Source organism: Drosophila arizonae, chromosome 4 (genome assembly GCF_054131065.1).
Source record: "Drosophila arizonae isolate 15081-1271.41 chromosome 4, UAZ_ARI_1.0, whole genome shotgun sequence".
Classification (NCBI taxonomy): Eukaryota; Metazoa; Arthropoda; class Insecta; order Diptera; family Drosophilidae; genus Drosophila; species Drosophila arizonae.
This window is the reverse complement of record NC_142924.1, coordinates 23,920,429-23,941,185: the sequence shown is the minus strand read 5'-3', so window position 1 is coordinate 23,941,185 and position 20,757 is coordinate 23,920,429. Positions and strand designations below refer to the sequence as shown.

General features: G+C 44.2%; 10 protein-coding genes across 13 annotated transcripts; 5 read left to right on the top strand and 5 right to left on the bottom strand.

The window, feature by feature from the left end:
• Positions 1-14: 14 nt before the first annotated feature.
• LOC108613929 (nurim homolog) lies at positions 15-978 on the top strand. Its single transcript, XM_018007734.2, has 2 exons — positions 15-341; positions 416-978. The coding sequence occupies exons 1-2, from the start codon at positions 15-17 to the stop codon at positions 848-850; spliced, it is 762 nt and encodes a 253-aa protein (XP_017863223.1). The 3' UTR covers positions 851-978.
• LOC108613928 (nudC domain-containing protein 3) lies at positions 865-2,024 on the bottom strand. Its single transcript, XM_018007733.2, has 3 exons — positions 1,883-2,024; positions 1,297-1,826; positions 865-1,244 (listed from the first exon to the last, which is right to left on the bottom strand). Exons 1-3 carry the CDS (start codon positions 1,981-1,983, stop codon positions 958-960), a joined length of 918 nt encoding a protein of 305 aa, XP_017863222.1. The 5' UTR covers positions 1,984-2,024; the 3' UTR covers positions 865-957.
• Positions 2,025-2,101: 77 nt separating this feature from the next.
• Positions 2,102-4,296, bottom strand: LOC108613924 (uncharacterized). 3 transcript variants are annotated; one of them, XM_089468632.1, is made up of 6 exons: positions 4,165-4,296; positions 3,899-4,097; positions 2,848-3,847; positions 2,580-2,794; positions 2,308-2,498; positions 2,102-2,251 (listed from the first exon to the last, which is right to left on the bottom strand). In XM_089468632.1, the coding sequence occupies exons 2-6, from the start codon at positions 4,033-4,035 to the stop codon at positions 2,199-2,201; spliced, it is 1,596 nt and encodes a 531-aa protein (XP_089324758.1). In that variant the 5' UTR covers positions 4,036-4,097; positions 4,165-4,296; the 3' UTR covers positions 2,102-2,198. The 3 variants fall into 3 exon arrangements, with proteins under 3 accessions (XP_089324758.1, XP_017863213.1, XP_089324759.1); XM_018007724.2 differs by having other exon boundaries at positions 3,914-4,097; positions 4,165-4,292; XM_089468633.1 differs by lacking the exon at positions 4,165-4,296 and having other exon boundaries at positions 2,848-3,842; positions 3,914-4,097.
• LOC108613934 (uncharacterized) lies at positions 4,256-4,792 on the top strand. Its single transcript, XM_018007740.2, has 2 exons — positions 4,256-4,379; positions 4,484-4,792. Exon 2 carries the CDS (start codon positions 4,487-4,489, stop codon positions 4,790-4,792), a length of 306 nt encoding a protein of 101 aa, XP_017863229.2. The 5' UTR covers positions 4,256-4,379; positions 4,484-4,486.
• A 20-nt stretch (positions 4,793-4,812) lies between these two features.
• On the top strand, positions 4,813-8,725 carry SuUR (Suppressor of Under-Replication). The gene is made up of 4 exons (XM_018007720.2): positions 4,813-5,140; positions 5,210-5,409; positions 5,473-5,651; positions 5,736-8,725. Exons 1-4 carry the CDS (start codon positions 4,813-4,815, stop codon positions 8,137-8,139), a joined length of 3,111 nt encoding a protein of 1,036 aa, XP_017863209.1. The 3' UTR covers positions 8,140-8,725.
• On the bottom strand, positions 8,569-9,665 carry LOC108613932 (uncharacterized). Its single transcript, XM_018007738.2, has 3 exons — positions 9,279-9,665; positions 9,014-9,222; positions 8,569-8,931 (listed from the first exon to the last, which is right to left on the bottom strand). Exons 1-3 carry the CDS (start codon positions 9,470-9,472, stop codon positions 8,762-8,764), a joined length of 573 nt encoding a protein of 190 aa, XP_017863227.1. The 5' UTR covers positions 9,473-9,665; the 3' UTR covers positions 8,569-8,761.
• Positions 9,666-11,214: 1,549 nt separating this feature from the next.
• Mocs1 (Molybdenum cofactor synthesis 1) lies at positions 11,215-13,678 on the top strand. Of its 2 annotated transcripts, none has more exons than XM_018007722.2 (6): positions 11,215-11,358; positions 11,436-11,729; positions 11,796-11,886; positions 12,003-12,394; positions 12,459-12,918; positions 13,092-13,678. In XM_018007722.2, exons 2-6 carry the CDS (start codon positions 11,541-11,543, stop codon positions 13,637-13,639), a joined length of 1,680 nt encoding a protein of 559 aa, XP_017863211.1. In that variant the 5' UTR covers positions 11,215-11,358; positions 11,436-11,540; the 3' UTR covers positions 13,640-13,678. The 2 variants fall into 2 exon arrangements, with proteins under 2 accessions (XP_017863211.1, XP_017863212.1); XM_018007723.2 differs by having other exon boundaries at positions 12,989-13,178.
• Positions 13,658-14,588, bottom strand: Pfdn2 (prefoldin 2). Its single transcript, XM_018007739.2, has 2 exons — positions 14,377-14,588; positions 13,658-14,293 (listed from the first exon to the last, which is right to left on the bottom strand). The coding sequence occupies exons 1-2, from the start codon at positions 14,505-14,507 to the stop codon at positions 13,990-13,992; spliced, it is 435 nt and encodes a 144-aa protein (XP_017863228.1). The 5' UTR covers positions 14,508-14,588; the 3' UTR covers positions 13,658-13,989.
• A 600-nt stretch (positions 14,589-15,188) lies between these two features.
• LOC108613930 (uncharacterized) lies at positions 15,189-15,996 on the top strand. Its single transcript, XM_018007735.2, has 2 exons — positions 15,189-15,751; positions 15,808-15,996. The coding sequence occupies exons 1-2, from the start codon at positions 15,189-15,191 to the stop codon at positions 15,947-15,949; spliced, it is 705 nt and encodes a 234-aa protein (XP_017863224.1). The 3' UTR covers positions 15,950-15,996.
• A 2-nt stretch (positions 15,997-15,998) lies between these two features.
• Positions 15,999-18,688, bottom strand: LOC149269458 (uncharacterized). Its single transcript, XM_089468636.1, has 2 exons — positions 17,600-18,688; positions 15,999-17,511 (listed from the first exon to the last, which is right to left on the bottom strand). The coding sequence occupies exons 1-2, from the start codon at positions 18,121-18,123 to the stop codon at positions 17,370-17,372; spliced, it is 666 nt and encodes a 221-aa protein (XP_089324762.1). The 5' UTR covers positions 18,124-18,688; the 3' UTR covers positions 15,999-17,369.
• Positions 18,689-20,757: the final 2,069 nt, after the last annotated feature.

Genomic DNA, 20,757 nt, shown 5'->3' with positions numbered 1-20,757 from the left:
AAATCACAACTATAATGGGCTCATTTGCAAAGGTTGTTTTATTGCTGGCCTCTTTAGTCACTTTCTGCTACACATTTTATGTGGTCGGAAAATTGACGCTGTTTCTCTCCAAGCCGCGATCGATTTCAAAAGCGCACATCTGGGTCTTTAATTTATTGGACAACGACTCGCGAGTGGAAACCGCATTTGGACCGCTTGTATTCGACACTATCTATTTAATCACATTCATATTCCAGCATAGCTTCTTTAAGTCAGCAATAGTGAAGAATCTGCTGCGCAAGTTGCACTTGGCTCCAGCCGAGCGAACTATTTATACTTTGACGTCATCGCTTTGTTTACATGTATGTATATATCATATACACCGAAATAGCCTTGAGTTCCTGTATACATAAACACACTCTCCCTATTCGTTTAGCACTTGGTGAAGAACTGGGTGCCTGCTCAGTCGATTGTGCTCTGGCAAATCGACGTGGAGGAGAGCATCCCGCTTTGGTGGACTTTTGTTATAACCCATGGTATATGTTGGGCTATCATTTACGGAGGCAGCTTCATTATGGACCTGGGAGAGCTGCTGGGCATCAAGCAGACCTATTATTATCTACATAACTACTCCGAGCCCATCACATTCAAGTCGCTTGAGCTGCGCAACCTGTACTCCCATGTCCGTCATCCATCCTTTGTAGGATTCACTCTCATTCTGTTTGCCACCAACGTGATGAGTATTGATCGCTTCCTGCTCGCTGTGCTGCTCACTGCGTACATGTATGTGGCCTGGTCCTCCGATCAGACCGACGTCGCCTACCAAAAAAAACAGCTTCAGCGAAAGAAACAAGAACTAAAAGCTCATTAAGGACAAGATTAACATGCGTTCTAGCGGGTCCTTTCCTGGATACCTTTTTAATTTAAGGATCATACATGTTTAAGTATCTTATCTATATATATGTGCCTAATAAACTACTAGCTCATCCGCACCACCGACGGATCAAAGGGTTGTCCTTTAAACGGGGAGCCTTCTACATCCCATGCTGTACGCAGGCGTTCTAGCGTTTTGGCCTGCTCCGGATCTGTAGTCCGCATGGTATTTTGTTGCTGATCCGCTTCCATCTGTTGCACGCGCAGCTTCTCAATGGCCGCCTGCGACTCTTGGGGCAATTCATCTATGTAGCGCTCACAGTCAAGTTTCTTTATATCGATCTCATCGTCATCCTCGAAGAGCCGCTCCCACCAACGTTCCTTCACCTTGTCTAGAACAGTAACCAATTAAGGTTTGTTTCGATATTAGCTTGAAATACATACCACAACAGATCAGCAACCGGCCATCTTCTATAGACCACATGGCTTCATTCTGTCTTATACGCTGGCTGAGCGTACCCTCGAGGATCACCTGTTCCGGTGTGCTCTTACTGCTCACCTTGATTTGCTGAGCTTTGATATCGATGGACAGTTGTTTGGCAGTTCTTAGAGTGGGTGGGAGTTGAACCTGCACTTCCAAATCTTTTAGAGTCTGAGCCCAACAATGGCGCTCAAACACGGCGCCATTCTTAAAGTCACCTGCCTCAAACGGTCGGCTTAGGTCGACCATCTTCTCGCCTGGCTGTGTCGGATGTGTTTTTGGCGGTGTTTCCTCTGTAGTCTCCACACAGATTTCTTCAACTGCGGGCGGAGCAGTCTCCCCAGAATCCCCAATATCGCTTTCAGCGCTCATAGTTTGTAGCCAGCAGTCAGGATCATAGCGCTGCATGGCGCCATAAAGGATTTGATCCCTCATTCCTTTGGGGAACCCGATTTGGTCTGATGCATCCTTCTTGGTATGATAAAAATCGGTGCTGCAAAATATTTTTATTTTTCCTTATCCTTTCTATTACTGAGGAATATTTATTACTTGCGCCTCAAGAAACCAAATATCGCGTCTAAAAAACCAGTGATTGTTTTGCGCTCCTGCAATATTTCCATAAGAATAGCATCGCTTCGCTGAAAATCCATACTTTATTGCTCTTAATACTTATTTATCAATTGTAAAAGTGTAAACAAATTTGTGGCTTAACTAGTGCAATTAGTGTTGATAAACGATGTAAATCGCTGGGGATGGCAAAAAGAAATATTAAGAAGTTTCGCGCCTAACTATTTTATTTAAATATTATTTTGAATATATTTTTAATTTTTTCAAATGCAGTTTTATTTTGTTTCTTTTTAACAAATTAATTAGCATTGGTAGGCAATACTCCAAGTGCACATTTGGACCAGGCCTTATCTGTAATAGAGTATATTAAAACAGTGTAAAACATTGCAGTAAAAACTTCTGCTTACCCTCTTCGAGCTTCCAAATGCCAAATACAGTTTGAGTTTTATTAGAATTATCTTCTGTCGCAACGACCGTAGAATGATTATCAGTGTTAAGAGGCTTCTCCTCGTCTATATCTTGCATCTTAGCATTACAAACCTTAGTAAAATCGTCAATCTGTTCGTCTGATAAAGGCGGAACCACGAGAGGCAGCAAACTGAAATATATATATATATATATATATATATATAAAACAACAATTAAAATCTATTTGCAACTAAATAAAAATTTATCTTACCCCTTCAAAATGGGTACTGAGTATTTATTCAGCGGACCAAGTCTATTCATTAGAAATTCTCGCTCAAATACCCAAGAGCGAGGCTTCCTTGGACATTCGCCAAAAATCAATGTGAGACTCTGATCCACACCCGAGTGAATAAGCAGACGACGCATAGTTTTTGATATCTCCGATTTGTTAAGTGTTGTAAAATCCACAGCCTTTATATTGGAGTTCTATAAATAAGAAAACGTTGTAGAAATGGCGACAGTCTATTTCAAATGCTTACCGAATCTAATTCCTCTTTGTACATGCGCTTCATTCGGCACAGCATGCCAAAAGTCTGTAGCATCTTTGTGGCCCAATAACTTGCGCCTCGCCGCCTCTCATCGCATTCAGTTGTATTCTCTGATAATTGCACGAATGCTACAAACATATTCTCTATGTAGCCCTGCATGGCCAGCAGTCGGAAGAGGCCCTGGGTAGCCTTAATGACGAGCTCCTCGTTGTCGCTGTGCGCAAGGCCTGCGCCTAGGAAATATTTCATTTTAAGCACACCCGCCATATAAATGTCAAGCAAATCCTTCATTGCCGAATTTTGTCTTTTCACAGCTACGCCCAATTCACTGACCACCGTATCAAGTACCTCTTTACTAATTTTCAGCTTTCTCGTGGAACAATAAACCCGAATTTTGTTGAACTCCGCGCTAGGCTTCAGTTTACTGATCGACTTCAACTTTTGTGCACCGTTCAGTTCGCATTCTAAGGCCAAATCGAACATCTCAAAAAGAGTCCCCACCTCATTCTCAAATTTGACCACATCCTTCCGCTGCAGCTTTGGCGCATCCAGATTACTCAGTCTCTCTTTTTGTGGAAGCCAGTAGTAGGTACGTAGCCAGTCCAAGCAGTGGGCGGCTGTGTGCCGCAATACAAGCACAGGCGGCAGCTCCTGTCCATGAGCGCACAAGTGCCTCAAGTCCACGATGAAAGACTGCAGGCCAAGCTGCTGAGCCGTGACGTACATGCTAGACATGTTGTAATTCTGCATAATCGAGGACATAAAGTTGAAGAAGCGCGTGAAGGCGCTTGCATATATTGACTGTATGTTGTCGCTGCCTTCTTTATCCTCCAGCTGTGCCTTGACCAGCACGGCAGTCGCCATCACGGAAGCCGGACATAGGCTGCCCCGTCGCAAGTTCCATATTCCCATGTGGCTAAGAGCCTTGCGAAGATTTGCAGGTGACGACTGCTTTCCAAATAACCAGTCGTATACAGAGCTAAACTCTGTGCTAAAAATTAAAACAGTTTAGATTTTAGGGAGCCTTATTAGAGCCAATCACCATGTGTTTACGCACGTGTCACGCCAAGGTGTGACAACCATTCTCTGTTTAGCAGGCGGAGGTGCTGTTGTTGCAGTCAGAGGACCCTCGGCATGTTTTCTTTTCGCATTCGGCTCTTTTTCTTTGGCGGCGACCATGATTTAGTTATAAATTCAATTGTTATGAAGCGCGTCCAAACACTTGTGGAATGTAGCTGTCACTGTTAAGTACAAAAACACATGTAACGAGTCTTGAATGTTACTATCGATATCGTGATTATTCTTCACCAAGTCACAATACATATGTAGATAGTATATCCCACATTTATGATTATCTAAGTAAGGTCATTTAGATGAGCGTTTTATTTTTTCTAGTTATAAATTATGTTTGTAAAGTCAATTTTAGATGAACACGCAAATATTTGCAATGTGTCCATCTCTAGCAGTGTACATCGTTCATCTTTAACGTGTGCAAAGTTCAGTGTTGTAAGGCGCGAAAAAAGGTACACAACAAGAGCGACGAATTTTTCTTGTGATTAAAATACATTTAAAAATGCATATTATATTGAAATAGTAGATAAATATAAAATTCTTTATATAATTCCAGTGAATGCCAAATACAGCTACCAGAAGGCATAGCACTAAAAGTAAAACATTTTTCCCGCCCGTAGAATACGCGCCTTTTTTCTACCTACGTCTACCTGCTGCATTTACTCCACACATGCATATCGTCTACAATAACAACTATAACAATAACAACTTGGTGGATATTTTTAATAGTGAATATGTGGATGGACCGCTGACGTCCAAGAGAATGATAATTGGCTCGTTTTCAATGTTTCTGATATTTTCATATCTTAAGCTGCTGTACATACTCGTGGCAATCTATTTGGCGCTGCACCACGTCCACATATAAATAGGTCGAAAAAGGGGCAAATGTATCACTTTGTCTCAGAGCGAACAGCGGAAGTACGCGTCTCCGAGAACGTGCTGATTCCCAGCAAGACGACGCAGTACTTAAAGAGCTTTCAACTCGAAGCAGTGCGTTTTCTCTATAAGCGTCTGTCCCAACAAGAGTTTTGCATTTTGAATGATGAGAGCGGTTTGGGCAAAACAGCGTCTGTTGTGGGCCTGTTAAGCGGACTGGGAACGGCCAAGAAGACGCTAGTTGTGTTGCAGAACGATGAGCAGTTGCTGGCTGGCTGGCAGTTTCACCTGGGAGTGCTCACTGATTTGCCCGTATGCGTTATTAAGGATGTTAATGGTATTTATGGTTTATATAAATAATTATACATATGTAAATAATATAAAATGATCCACGTCTATTTTGTAGACACCACAGAGTCGGCGCATAGCGTTTATCTGAGCAAGTGGAGTGTATTACGCAGCATAGGCGATCTCAGCAAGCTGAATTTTGACTATATCATTGTAGATCATCGCGGATACACATTAAATAATAACTTTTGCACTTCCATGCTGCTGAAGCAATTCGAAGGCAAAGTGAACATTGTGATCTCTAGTGTGGACATAACGGTAATAGCATTATATATATAAAAATATGAAAGTCTAAGCATAAGAACTTGATCCTTTTTCCAGTCTGACGTTAAGTTGCTCTATAAGGTGATGCAATTGGGAGGCTGTTTGGATCATCAATTCAATAGCTTTAGAAGTTTCGAGAGCAAGTTTCATCTACCAGATGTTCAGGAGGTGCTAAGCAAGCGTGTCGATCTCGAGGAGTACTATAAGCAGCGGGGTATCCTCGGCGAATACATCAAGTTGGTGAACCTCAGCAGTAAATTTAAACTCATTTACTAATATCTCAATAATAATTTTATGAACATTTTGAATTATACTTGCAGGGATTATCGTCTTCGTCGCTACCGCCATCAGTTCGATTCATGCCTGCCTCTTGTCACGGCCGAGCAATACAAGAGGAACGTCTCTCTGTGGCTGGGCGAGAACAATAGTAACAGCACAATAAGTGACTCTACTGTAGGATCAAAGACATCAGAAGTTCCCTCCACAGGCGACACGGATGAAATCTTTGATTGTCTATTAAGCCTTCAACAGGAGCGACAGTTGGCGGAACGCCAGGAGCCAGATAAAATATCGCTGTCTGAGCACAGTGATGACGTGATTGCCATGGAGCCTTTGATTTTGGAGTCCGAATCAGAACCTGAGGTTGAAGCGGATGCCGATGCGAACAAGTGCAGCACTAATGTGGTATTGCTTTCCAGCGATGATTGCGAAATTATTGAGTCGTCGCAATCGGCGCCAATGACATCGAACTCACCAGCCAAACGAAAATACACGAAACGTGTACAAGTTCCAAACTTAGTGGAGCTGACCGAATCGGAAACGGAAGAGCCACCTAATACATCGACGATAACAAGGAAAGTACTTAACGTGAGGCTAAGACGAGCTTCCATACAGAGCAACCCCACAAACTTAGCAAAAGCGTCGGAGCTGCCGACGAGAACTGTCAAGGCTTCGCCTAAGAGATCACCCAATTCTCCGCGTAAGCCGAAGTCACCTATAAAACCCGAGCCGAAAACTCCGAAACGTGACACATTGTTGCCAGTTACGCCTAAAACTGAGCCAAGGTCAGGACGCTCTAATGGAAATAAAAACGTTGACGTGGAACCCAGACAGACGCGTGGAATGCAAAGGTTAACGCGTTCGGCGGAGTCACGGTCGAACAGCAAGTACATGACGCAGCTGAAGGCGCTGGACTATGAGAAGAAAGGGACACCCAGAAGAAAACGCAATTCCGGCGCTAATCAAACGCCCAAAAGTAGCAAGGTCAAAAAGGAGAAGGCTACTGTGAAGCAAGAGATTGCAATCACGCCTAGGACATCAAAGACAACGCCAATGAAAATGAACCAAAAGGAACCAGAACCCAAAAGGACGACCAGGAGCCGAGCGGAAAAGGAACATTTTTCGAATAAGCTGACCTCTTTGCCTGACAATAAAAAAGTCGAAAAGGTAACTTCTAAAACGATTAAGGCTCCGACCGCTGCCACCTTGAAGCCATCGGAATCTGCTCCCAATAACGAAAGAAAGAGCAAGGCCAGTCCAAAAGTTGTAACGGCTTCATCAGAAGTTACGCCCGATCTACCGAATTCTCCTCTTGGCAGTCAAAAAAATTGTTTGACCAGCTCGAAACCCGTGACAGCTGCTCTCGCTGCAACGCCTGAGATACTAAGCTCTGGTTCCATTTTGTCTGATAACTCGTATTTGCAATGCGCACAAAAGCTCCCAGAGAACCTCGCAGAACTTGAGGCTTTGGAACTGCCCGAGTTTCGGGTGCCGCACGCACCGCCGACAACTCAGCTGCTGTTGCCGGTGAACCTGAATCTGCTTAGTGGCTCCGAGGTGGCTGTCGTGCCCAGTCCAAACCCAAAGCCAGATGTCGTGGTGATCAATAGTTCCCATGATGAGAGCTCGCAGCCATCGACTAAGCCATCGCAATCCCGGCGCACTCGAGCATTGAAGAGGAAGTCTGTAGCTCCTGCCAAGGAGCAACAGTCCCAGCCGACCACCTCCCGATTCGGCCTCATGCTGGCCCAGCACCGCGGCTCGGTGAACAAATCCCCAGACATCTTCAGCAACTGCTCGGAAGCGTCGCAAGTTTCGCTAGCCCAGCCTGTGCCATTTGAGGGCTTCAAGATATTCGGCTCGGAGGTGAGGCAGTCGCATCAGCAGCTGCATGACAAAACAGGTGTAGGCATGCCGGCTAAAAGGAAGCGCGAACGCTCCTGCCTGGAACTTTTGGAGAAAATGTTTGAGCCCCATCAGGCTAATCATAACGAGCCGGGTGTTCAATTGCTGGCGGATCTGCCCAGTCCCAAGCAGCAGCTACCACAGCGTCGGTTCACCTTGCTGGACGACGACATCTTCGAGATAACTAATAATGGGGAATTCGGCAGTCGCCTGCGAGTTGACTCCACAGGCAACGTGTCGCCCGTGCAGCCACAGCAGCTGGCACAGCGTAACAAAATCACAAACTATCTGATCAGCTCTGGTGGTGCTCCGGAGGATACTGGCCAGCGTACCCAATCCAGCCAATTGCTGCGCAAGTCACCCAAACCGGTCAAGTCCACGCAATCTACAAAGCTGACGCGCTGGTTTGGCACGGCCATCTCAGGCGGATCCCAGAGCGCGCCTAGCACACCTGTGTTGCCTACCGAGGCAGCCGAACGCGCCCGATTGGCGCGCAGCGCGGGAGCGAAGAAACGCAAGCGACTAGTGCTGGACAAGTGACTCGATATCGATATCAAGTTGACGACGTGATCTATTCAAAAGACTCGAGAGACTCAAGACTATGTAGCGAGTCGAGCTAAGAAAATTTGCCAAAACTCTTATCAAAATCTAAGTCCCATTGTCTAACAACCCAACCAGACTTAGTTATCAACTTTTTTTTCTTTCTTATAAATTTTAATTCTTTTTTTATTAAATTTTTTTTATGGCTTATAGCATGTACCTCAAGCTAGGAGTTTAGAGAATCTAATACAAAGATCTTTCACTGCAGAATTTCAATTGTGATGTCTATTCACAGATCGATGAATTATTTATAAAACACAAAATATATATATACACATATATATTTGTATATTTTATGGAGGCAAGCATTTCAATTTGTAAAGAATATTCTATACTATGCCTGAATTTTCGATTTAGTATACATTGGAATCATGTATTTTAATTGTTTTGTTATAATTGAACAAATACTTAGCAACAATTTCTGTTTGTTAATTTAGTTGAGTTGATCATTCAATACAATGTAATTTTAAAACTTTTTAGATGTGAAAATACAAAGAAATAGAGCAAAAGAATGAATAGAATGGAATACGAGACTTTCATTATTGCAGGCGCTGACCTGGGACTAAGCCCGCTTGAATATCTGAGTCAGATTGTGCATCACAGCGCGGCGCTGGAACTCGAGCTCGCGGCGACAGGCGGTGCCCAGGAACGGCGGGCACTGATATTGGATCTTCTCATTGGCATATGTGCCCGCTCCTATTGAGCTGAAACTGAATTCGCTGCGCGAGTGCACTGAAAAAAATAATTGGAATGAAAAGCAAATGCAATTCATGAGAAACGTGCAAGCATGTGCTTGGACTGCTCGAGCACTTACGGCAGTAGTGGCCGCCGAGGAAGCAGGTCTCGTGTGTCGATTGGATGGACCACGCGGGCGGATGGACGCCCGGCAGGGTCTTGGTCACCACATAGTGGGCGGTGGCTTCGTTCAGCCAGTGCGGCCAGTGCGACAGACGCTCCGTATACCTTACCGTGTAGCGCCAGTCGTGGGCGTGGCCCTGATCGGCGAGAATTCTAAAATTGATGCTGGTGCGCGAAGCTCGCGTTAGTTGTTGCTATCCGAGACGCGGGCGCATACTCACATTGTGGGATTCAACAGGCGCATTTTGTTGAAGTCCGCCACATACTCCCAAACTGCTTCCGGTCTGGCATTGTCGATAACGCCGTCTATTTGATACTTGTGATAGCCGCCAGAGAACACGAATAAGTACAGTAAGACGACCGCGCCGAGCAGCAGCGCCAGCCGCTTCAGATTCCATAGGCGCATGCTGTGCATGGTGGCAATGTGTGAATGTGTTTGTTAGAATTACAATAAACAAATCGAGACAGAGGCGGAAGCAGAGACAGAGACCAAGACCGAGACGATGACCACATAAACAATGATCCAGCAGCTCAGTGCCGAACCGAACAGCAGCGAGGCAGGCAGATGACTAAATGTGGAAGAGTTTACCCGGCGAGTCGTAAATATCTCACTGGATCAAAGGCTGTGCCAGTGGCGTAGCACGAAGGGGGTGCGATAAAATTCAAAAAGAGTGCAGGGATTTTAACTCCTCTGAATCGTTTTATAAATGAATATATACAAATATTCTATTTTTATTGATTTCCTCCATTTTTGTTATGATTTTTATGAATCAGAGAGGTACTGATTGCAATTTAATAGTCTTGAATGAACTGATGTCCATGCATCTCTTCATCGGTTGGTGTTTTAATAATTTTAACACAACTTGTTCATTATTTTAAACATATGTATTTGTATATAATACTATCATCTTATTTTCATTCAGTTATTCAATCTCTCTTTTGTAAAATTTTGTTATTTATCTATAAGATATTTTTATAATATTAATTTATTATTTTATTTATTTATTTTTTTTATTTTATTTGTTTTTGTAATGGTCATCAAAATGTATTCAGTTTTGATTAAAATCCTTAAAATTTTGTGTTATATTATCTAAAAAAAAAAAAGCGAGAGAGACAGTGAAGCTCATGAAACTTCACAATGACACCCTGTTAAAATTATACATTTCTTAGGAATAATGAAGTTTTATGAATGTGTGCAACGACCGAAATTTCTAATTGATTCAGCAAAAATTTTGTTATTGTATTATTTTTAATAAATGTAATACATATATATGACTGAATGTGGAATGGAATATATGCACATATACAGTAGAATCCGGTTATAACGACTCCGCTTAAAGCGTCCAACCGGTTAAATCGACGAAAATCCGATGTCTTGTTTGGTCCCCATACGAACTTATATGAAAGAGCCTCCGCTTAGTACGTCTCCGCTTTTAACGACAGTCCGCTTATGCCTAAGATTTTTTTCATATTTTTGAGTCAATTACCCGTTATTAAGACGTAATAAAAAAAATCGAGAAATAATGACAACAAATTTCAGCATAAAAAGACTGTTAGAAATGTATACAGTCTGTCAAGAAACGCTTTACACAGTGGAAAAAAACTCAATTTTTTTTACTTATTTTATTTATCAGTGATCAGTATCCTTGATTGTGTGCGTAGCAACGCCAAAAATGCTGCTAAGACAGAGAGAGGGAGAGATACAAAGTACAATGCCGACGTCACAAAAATGTTTCTAAACCATGTTATTGAAATAAGTTTATAAAAAATGGTTCTTTTGATTAAAAATTTAAATTATTTTATAGTAAAAGCTATTACGAACATGGCAACCGTTAAATCGTCGGTCCCTTGAGTGTCGCTATAACCGGATTCTACTGTATGTATATAAAACTAAATAAATAAAAATGTTTATAAAAACTTAAATTCAAAATATGCCTTCTTTTTGATTTTATAAGATCTGCCCAGAGATTATATATGCATTTACTCATTTCTTTGATTATTACATTTATATTTTCATATGAACTGTCCGATAAGATGAAATCGTTCATATAGTAGGGCTACCCGCCAGCGTAGTAGATTACAAATTGCTTGTTCATTAATTAGACTTGTTACACCAATACAACTTTCAACTGTGTGCGTGTGCTTAGATGGATTTGCAGAGCTTTCGGACCAAAGCTCGCGGTGTATAAATGCCATATGATCAGAGCGTTCAGTTTATAAACAACGCTCGGCTGTTGCTGTTCGTATTTTCGCCGGTGCGGAGCTATTCGAGTGGGAATAACAAACGCTTTCGCTTGTGAGGTAAGCGTAAGCACATTGCCGGGTCTAAGTTCATGCTTATCAGAATTGCTTCTAATTGGAATGTTTTGATGGCACAGCGGAATCCAGGCGGCAAGCCCCCAGCAGCGAATTGTAGGTTAGGTAATCCATCGGCCGTGTCAATAGTCTCTGATTAGAGGCAACAACGTATAAAGGTCCATCAAATGCGATTGCTGGTGAAACGCTCGAACCTGTGGCTGCGGCAATGCACGGCACAGCTCAGGCGACAGGCGTCAAACATGGCAACCGGTTCCCAGTTCCACAAACTGGCGACGGCGGCAAAGAGTGCGGCAACAGGTGCACAACTCGATATTAAGAGCGACAACAATGCGCTGGAAGCGGCTGTCACGCAGGTGATTACCATATAATTTATATAAAATAGACTTTGATTAATCTGTGTGAATGACATTCGTACATAGAGAGCTGCTGCCGCCTCGCCCCTGACAGACAGCTTTGGGCGGCATCACACATACCTGAGGATTTCGCTCACCGAGCGCTGCAACCTGCGCTGTAAGTCGACTTCAGTGCTGCCCGATTGGGTGAGGACGTTATCTGTCCGAGTGCCAGACTTTGAGTGCTCGTCGCTGATAAGCAGTGGTGAAATAGTTTCGGCTCTTCAATTACAGGTGACTACTGCATGCCGGCCGAGGGTGTGCCGCTGCAGCCCAAGTCCCAGCTGCTGAGCACCGAGGAGGTGCTGCGCCTGGCGCGCATCTTCGTGGAGCAGGGCGTGCGCAAGATACGTCTGACGGGCGGCGAACCGACGGTGCGGCGCGACATAGTGGAGGTGGTGGCTCAGCTGAAGGCGCTGCCCCAGCTCGAGCACGTGGGCATCACCACCAATGGGCTGGTGCTGACGCGCTTACTGGTGCCGCTGCAGCGCGCTGGCCTGGATACGCTGAACATCAGCTTGGACACGCTGCGCAAGGAGCGCTTCGAGCAGATAACGCGCCGCAAGGGCTGGGAGCGGGTCATCGCGGGCATCGATCTGGCCATTCAGCTCGGCTACCGACCAAAGGTCAGCATAATATAAACTACATATTATCATTCCTAATGGAGCGACTCATCATACATGATTCTAGATCAACTGCGTGCTGATGCGCAACTTCAATGAGGATGAGATTTGCGACTTTGTGGAATTCACCCGCGAGCGACCCGTGGACGTGCGGTTCATAGAATATATGCCCTTCTCGGGCAACAAGTGGCAGACGGAGCGCCTGATCTCTTACAGCGAAACGGTGCAGACTATTCGTCAGCGATGGCCCGAGTTCCAGGCGCTGCCCAACGGACCGAACGACACCTCCAAGGCGTATGCGGTGCCTGGCTTCGCTGGCCAACTGGGCTTCATCACCTCCATGACTGAGCACTTCTGCGGCACCTGCAATCGCCTCCGCCTGACGGCCGACGGCAACATCAAGGTGTGCCTCTTTGGCAACAAGGAGTTCTCGCTGCGCGACGCCATGCGCAGCGAGGGCTGCACGGAGCAGCAGCTGGTCGAGCTCATAGGCGCCGCAGTGCAGCGCAAGAAGCGACAGCATGCAGGTGGGTGTCAAATTGTTGGGGATCACCATTTGTAGTTGTCTGTATTAATGGGCGCATTAATCCTACGCAGGCATGCTGAATCTGTCGCAAATGGAAAATCGCCCAATGATACTCATAGGCGGCTAGCACAGAGATTGCACACCATTCCCCTAGAACGAACTGTTTGCTTGCAGGTATCGGCAGCTACAGGATCGGCAGCAGGACCATGCTTCATCCTCATCAACCACAGCACGCACAGCTGCGCAACTGCAGTGGATTGACGCACATCAACGCCCAAGGCAAGGCGCAAATGGTGGATGTCGCCGGCAAAGCTCATACCACCCGCACGGCCAGCGCCGAGGCCACGGTTCTTGTGGGCGAGCGTCTGACAGCGCTGATTGCAGCCAACGAACTGGCCAAGGGCGACGTCCTCAGCGTGGCCCAGCTAGCCGGCATCATGGGGGCCAAGCAGACGTCGCTTCTGATACCGCTGTGCCACAATATCGCCTTATCATCGGTGCGAGTGCAGGCCACGCTACTGGAGCAGCAGCATTCCGTGCGCCTGGTAGCCACTGTGCGCTGCAGCGGCCAGACTGGCGTTGAAATGGAAGCCCTGATGGCCGTCTCTGTGGCCGCGCTCACCGTCTACGACATGTGCAAGGCCGTCTCCCACGACATCTGCATCCAGAATGTGCGCTTGCTGAGCAAGTCGGGCGGCAAGCGGGATTACCAGCGTCAATAAAATCACTCAGCTTGTGCATCCATTTGCCATTTCAAATTAGCTCTTTTTGTTTTAATTGTGGGCCGATCGGGTGAGAGTTATGCATGTGAATGTGTGTGAATCAATGGGTGGGTGGTGCGAATGTGGAAATGTGAGTAGGGTGGGGTGGTGGGATGGGTTGGGACCTGGATGATTGACATTTGCGTGTGTAACGGCGCCTTATAGCTAAAATTACATATAACATTAGAATCATAATCAATGCATTCATTATTGTAGTGCCGCCGCACAAAGAACCTCAATGGACACAATAAATACGCTTCGTTCTCCTCGTACATCTCGTCTGCTGTTTGGTGTTTATTTCTTGGCTTCGATTAGGAGACCAGCACGTTGCGATTTTCGGATTTGCTGGCGTTTTCCGTGTCCGCCGGTTTGGCGGCGTCGGTGCCTATTTGTTCACCGCGTATTTTGATGTTGTGCTCCTCCTTGAATTTGTTCAGCTCCACGCCCTTTTTGCTCAGATCAGCTGTGACAGTCGCGATGGTCTTCGCAATGAATTCCTTGTTTTCCACGAGCTGAGGCAGGACGTCTTTAACGGTGCGCTCGCACAGCACGCCACCGATGAGGCGGAAGCACTTGCGGTCGGGGTCCACTGCATTCAGTGTTTCTATCACAGTTCTATTGGAATATATGGATAACGACAATTTGTTGTTTATATTTGATATTTTGGAGGTTAGGTTTAGCGGTCCCTTCTGACTCACTTGTGTTCGCGCAGATCCATTTCCAGCGTATTGAGGCTGTTGGCCAGGTTTCTTTGTTCATTCCGCAGCTGTTGGAACTGGGCGACAATTTTCTCTTGGGCGATCTGGGCTTTGGCCGCTTCGTTGCTCATTTTTCAAGTTAATTTTTGAACAGATGTCTAATGAAGTTGAATGCTAGCTCGATAAGGTGTGGCCGAAATTCATTTAGTTTGGTATTTGAAAATTAAGTTAGGGCATTTTTACATAATTTGGATGCGGTCACACTGCTGTGGATCTTATTATTTCTTGCACCATTTATTATAAGCAAGGTTGGCAGCGCAGATTATAGAGCGCGCACTTTAAATTTTGCTCAGATATTAAGAATGACAATTTAACAACAACAACTATTTGAATACCGAAATAAAGTTGTCTGTTATGATTAATATAATTTTCTAAGCAAAAGTGTTTAGGATATATAGATTAAATCTCATAGGCAATTGGCAATTGCAACACGCAAAAAGAGTCATTCTATTCAAGTTGGCAGTTCCGATTTATGCAGCGGGTATTTCAAAATTGAATAAACTATTATTTTATTTTATTACTATTATTATTGCATTGACTATTATAAGTGATTAGAATAATTCAGAAATGTTTTCGTATTGTATTTATTAATAATTATATGTGAATTATGGAAAATTATTCAAGCTGCATGAATCGCGGTGCCAAGCTTTATAACCCAATTCATCTGCTAATTGTGTGCGCAAATATTGGTTTTATTTGTATCATTCATCATAGCGGCATTCGCAATTCTGATTGTTTCGGAGCTATCGACGATGATTCTTCAAGCGCTTTTTGCACTCCACACACAACTGTCTTTGGAGTTCGCAATGCATTTCACAATCTGTCTGCTGCCGCTCATTGGCCTCTTGCCAGTCCTGCACGGCTCCTACGATGTGATAGCGCCTGCCCAAAACTTAACGGCTTACTTGCTCGCGCGCCAGAAGCGCCAGTTGATTTTCCCGAGAGGAAGCACCATTCGCCTATTGCTTGTCCCCGTGTCTGCCATCCAGCTGGATGATCCGTATAAGTGGCGCAGCTTTGTCGCGTTCGTGGTGGTACACCTGGGAGGCTACAATTTGCCAACGACACCCCTCTACCCGTGGGACAAATGGGATTCCGTGTTTTCCCGATCTCTCAAGGAAAAGATACGGCAGCTGGACGCATCGCACGAGGATGACACACGCCTCTTTGCCTACGCCGCCCTGGAGCACTACATGGACAACGCGAGCAGCGTCCCGGGTCGTGGTCGTCAGTGCCTGCTCCGTGCCATGTGCGAGAATGCGCAAGTGCATCACCATGTGGGCATCATAGCCGAGCTCCTGAATTTGTTGCTAACGTAAGTCGTGTAGATCGAAGATCTCAATTGCCTAAGGCTTCATTTCCCCATTGCAGACCCGGCAAGGCGCGACTCGATCAGCACTACAAGGAGGCCCACGCCGCAGGCCTGGCCGGCGTCGACTGTCTGCACCAGTTCCACGGTTGTCCCAGAGGCGCCAGCTTCTTGGATGAGCTAACGGTGGATGTGAATTATTGAGTTTCTGTTATGGTCTAATCTGAAATAAACTTGAATTAAAGAGCAAACTATGCAACACAATTTGGAATGCGTTTCACAGTTTCTTTGCTACTGTAAGCGGACTTCGCTGCCACGCCCCTCAAATGCTGGCCCTCCCCCCGATCAGGTTGCGGCTGCGGCTTGCTGAGAGCTAAATGCTGTGCAGCGAGCGTGGGACCGCCATTTGTCAACAATGGCTTCAATTAAATGGGAATGCAGCAACAACAACAACTACATCGAGTGCAACTACGATAGCTGAAAGACAGACAATAAATGCGTCTTAAGTGCCACATTAGGCTTGCCAGGTGGCTAACGCGCTGACAACAACAGCGACAACATCGCCCGGGTGCAACGGGTGCTCCACTCCAGCGCAGCTCCCACAACTGCCTCTGCATAGGCAGCAGCCTCCAGCTGCAGTTGGGGCACCCTGTACGACTATCGCTCGTCGTTTTGTATGCACAGCTAATTCAAATGCGATTATGACAACGCGAACAACGCTGCTGCTCGGTGGGGCGGCTGCTCGGTGGGTGGACAGTGTTGACAGGGAGTTAAGCATAGATATATATAGAAGGAGAGAGGGAGAGAGAGAGAGAGAGCAGCAGCAGTTGTGCAACTTTGCGGTATTTGAACTTCTGATGTCGCATAGGAATAGGTAACAATCCAGCGGCAGAGACGTTTATGCGGACAGCGAATTCGTGAAATGGAAAACTGAAATGAAAATTCAAAGAACAATTTGACGAATGTTTAAGTTTAAGTTTAAGGTTTAAGGTATCCGAATCAAAATATTTAAATACATATGCATGTATATTAAATGAAGTGGGAGGTAAAAGCTCGCCAATAATAATTCGGATTTCCATTTTGATCATCCACTGTGGGTAAACAAAGTTAAATTGTAATATTTGAAGTCAATAGTTGAATCGCATATTCAAGTTCTCCTAGTTTGTCGAGCTCTGTTGGCAGACAGAGGTAAAATTATTTTAAAATTCGCCCTCGCGTCTGTGTGTCTAATGTTAATTAAACTAATCAGGTTTGCTTCTGTGTCCAGAAATGGATGTGATCAGAATATATATATATAGTTTTTACCATAATACGGAAATACCGCTAATTTCATTTGAGGAACCTTCGTGTAAACTGTAATGTTTGTTTAGCCTTTGTGTGCTATAGGTTTGCTTGTGTAGCCGCCCCTATTGCCGTTTCCTGCCGCACTCCGCATGCCACATGCCGCATGCCACATACCACATGCCACATCCCACTGCGAACGCCTTTGACAGAGAGTCGCAAATTATGCAACAGTCGCAACAACAAGAAGCAGTAGACATGCATTTTGATTTGTGCCAAAACTTTATTGTTGTCCAATCCAATGCATCAATCGATCCGTAGCGAAAATCCAATTAATCAAATTTCAGCTGCGCTCCGCCACCAACATCTCGTCCAGAAAGTTGAGGCCACGTGGACAGGCCTCAAATACGGCCAGGCAATTAGCACCCGCCTGTCCAGCCGCAAAGGCATCGTGATAGCAGTTATCTATATCGGCTTTGCCCGGACTGCACGGATAGGAGAGAGGTGATGGAGGTAGGGCGGGGTAAATGGTGCCAGAAGGAAAGGTTGGAACAGTTCGAATTGTTTGCTCACCTCAGCACAATGTTCAGTATTTCGGAGAAGATGCCAACGTGATGATGCACCTGGGCATTCTCGCATATGGAGCGCAACAGGCATTGCCTGCCCGCAACCATGTCGTTGTTCCGCCTGCCCATGTATTCCTCTAGGGCCGTGTACACCAGCTGTCGTGCGTCGTCCGCGTATCGAAGAGCTCCGCTGGCCGTGTGCCTCTCGATGTTGCGCCTCATTTGCTGCAGAGATCGGGCAAAGGTGGTCTCCCACTTGTCCCAGGGCCAAATCGGACTCGTGGGCATGTTGTAGGTGCCGCCCTGCAGGGAGAACGAAAGGACCGCCGAGCGGAATTTCACGGGATCGCCCAAAGGAATCGGCATCGAGGCCCCTATGCTGAACTTGATGGAGCCGCTTCTCTGAAAGATAAGTCCGCGCCGCTGTCGATGGGCCAGGAACTCGGTCAGATTGGCCGACGCGCTGGCACTGTAAATGCAGCCGAGGGCCAGTAATGTGAAGCCAATGAATCTCTTGCCCGTTCCAGACATATCCGCAGCACGCCTCGAAGCTAACTAACGACCGCCGCGCCTAATCAGCAGCGCCTCAAGTGAGTCGTCAACGATGATGACAAGTGGACAAGATGACAAGAGGCACAAACATTTGCCCAGCCAATTAGCATTGGAATTGTGCTGGAAATTGAAGCCCCGAAATTAGTTTGGGCTTCTATTTGCGCACGTGAGCTAAGAATTTACATTCGACTGCCCGAAGGGGTATCTGTGGCACGCTTGATAGCCTGGCCAAGATGAGCTGGCCAGACGCTCGTTGATCTGGACTGGAGACCCCACAAAGTATATATATTCTTGATCAGGGCGACGAGCTGAGTCGATTTGGCCCTGTCCGTCTGTCTGTCTGTCCGTCCGTCCATCTGTTCATATGTATGAACGCGTCGATTTCAGAAGATATAAGAGCTAGAGACTTAAAATTTTTTTTTTAAATGTCCGTAATTACACCGCGTATATCGATAATAATCAAATATTTGGCCAATTAACAAACGCACGTGCAGCAGCTACAACAGCATCGTATGCGTGTGCTGACATACATTCAAACTTCTTCTGGAACATTTTTTGAATCACATTAGCTGTTAGTTTGGTTTAGTTTTGGTAGATGGCCCTGCAGCAGTGAATCTATTTGAGTTTGCCAGCGCCGCTTGCAGAAGTGAGGTGGCGTAGTGTGTTAGCTGCATGACGCTCGATTGAGAAGTCGCGGTTCGAATCCCGATCGGTGCAACTGATGTTAATTTTCTTAATTGTTTCAAAATATTTTTATATTTTCATAAATGAGTTTTCTATTTAATTTATACTTTTAAATACACCGAAATTGAAATTTTAACCATACTTAATGTGCGTTTTTAATAGTTTGGTTATTCTAGAAGATTCTTAGAATCACATCAGCAGTTAGTTTGGTTTAGTTTTGCTAGATGGCGCTGCAGCAGTGAATCTATTTCAGTTTTGCCACCTCGGCTCCCGAAAGTGAGGTGGCGTAGTGAGTAGCTGCGTGACGCTCGATCGAGAAGTCGCGGGTTCGGATCCCGAGCGGCGCGAGTTATATTAATTTTCTCAATTGTTTCAAATTATTTTTACATTTTATATTTATTTATTTTTTATATTTTTATATTTTATTTCGAGCACTCTCGACTAGAGTTTTCTTACTTGTTTTTATATATTTTATTTTATTATAATAGATAATATACGAAAAATAAATGAAAATGAATTGCATATTTATAAAATATAATTTATTAACAAATATGAATGAAATGAAAATATAGATAGTCAAACAATTATTTATACAAATGTATTTAGTAAAATTGTTAAAGTAAATTTATTATTGATTAATTAAAGTTGAGTTTAGGAATCAGCTCTTACTCTAGAACTTTTTGTTCGGGTCTTTAGCTTGGTTAAAAGGCAATTAATAAAACTCTTCCTCTAATACTTTCTATCTGGACTTTTAGCTTTGTGAAAAAAAATAAAAAAATATTATGAATTATAGTTCTAAAGTAATGAGCTCAGTGAATAGTAAAAGGACGAGGTGCAATAGCAATAACAGAGAGAGCGAGAGAAAAAATAATAAAACTAGAGAAAATAATTTTATTTTAACATTTTTTTTTTGAGCGATAATAAATTATTTAAGAGGTATATTTTAATTGAAAATGAATTATTTGTAATATAAAAAGTTCAATTGTTGTTGGCAATTTATACATGTATGTGACAACACCACAAATGAAAAATAATTAATAAAAAGTCATAGAAAATAAATAGAGACATAATAGCAAATATCAAATTCAATACAATAATATTTTAATACTGAAAGGTAAATTCCCTACTGTATCATCATTCACTCGAAATATTATTATTTGCATGTGATTTTTGCTGCCTTTAGTTAGGGTATCTCAACTACAACAAAGCTGCCTACCGCAAGGGCGACCAAGATGACAGCAGAACAGCATAAACTATTACATTAACACACATTCACGCACACTTACAATCACACACATATAAAGTCTCCCATACTGTTGCATAAATCTACAAATAGGTAAAGACACTGGGACAGACTGCGTCGCCAGCAACTTGAGCTCTGACATGCTCTGACAAAAGCAAAATGTACTGAAGCTGCGGCTCGCCTTTGCTCCTCCTACCCCTCTTCAGAGTCATTTTGATCATCACCTTGGTCGCTTCTATTGGCACTGCTACTGCCACTCCGAGCCCCACTCTGTAGTCCATTTCCGCTTGCGATACCGCAAGAAACTTACATGAAACGAAAACGCAACGCAAATAAATTCCTGTTGACAATTTGAATGATTTATTTATGGGAGCGTACCCAAAAATCGTCAGACACCCAAGAGGGAGCGGAAGGGTTGGGGCTAAGTTCTAAATAAACAAGCACCACAGCACGGTTAGAAGTGGTAAGTGGAAGGGCCAACAATATTAAATTTATTTAACCACAAATTGGGAATTTCTCATTCGAAGCTGGAACTGGTAAGATTCTCTACACAAATAAAAAAAAATAAAAAATAATAATAATAATAATAGTAATAAAAAATTAAAATAAAAATTAAATAAAAAAATTAAACAAAAATTAAATAAATAAATAAATAAAAAACTACAATTAAATAAAATAACAATAGA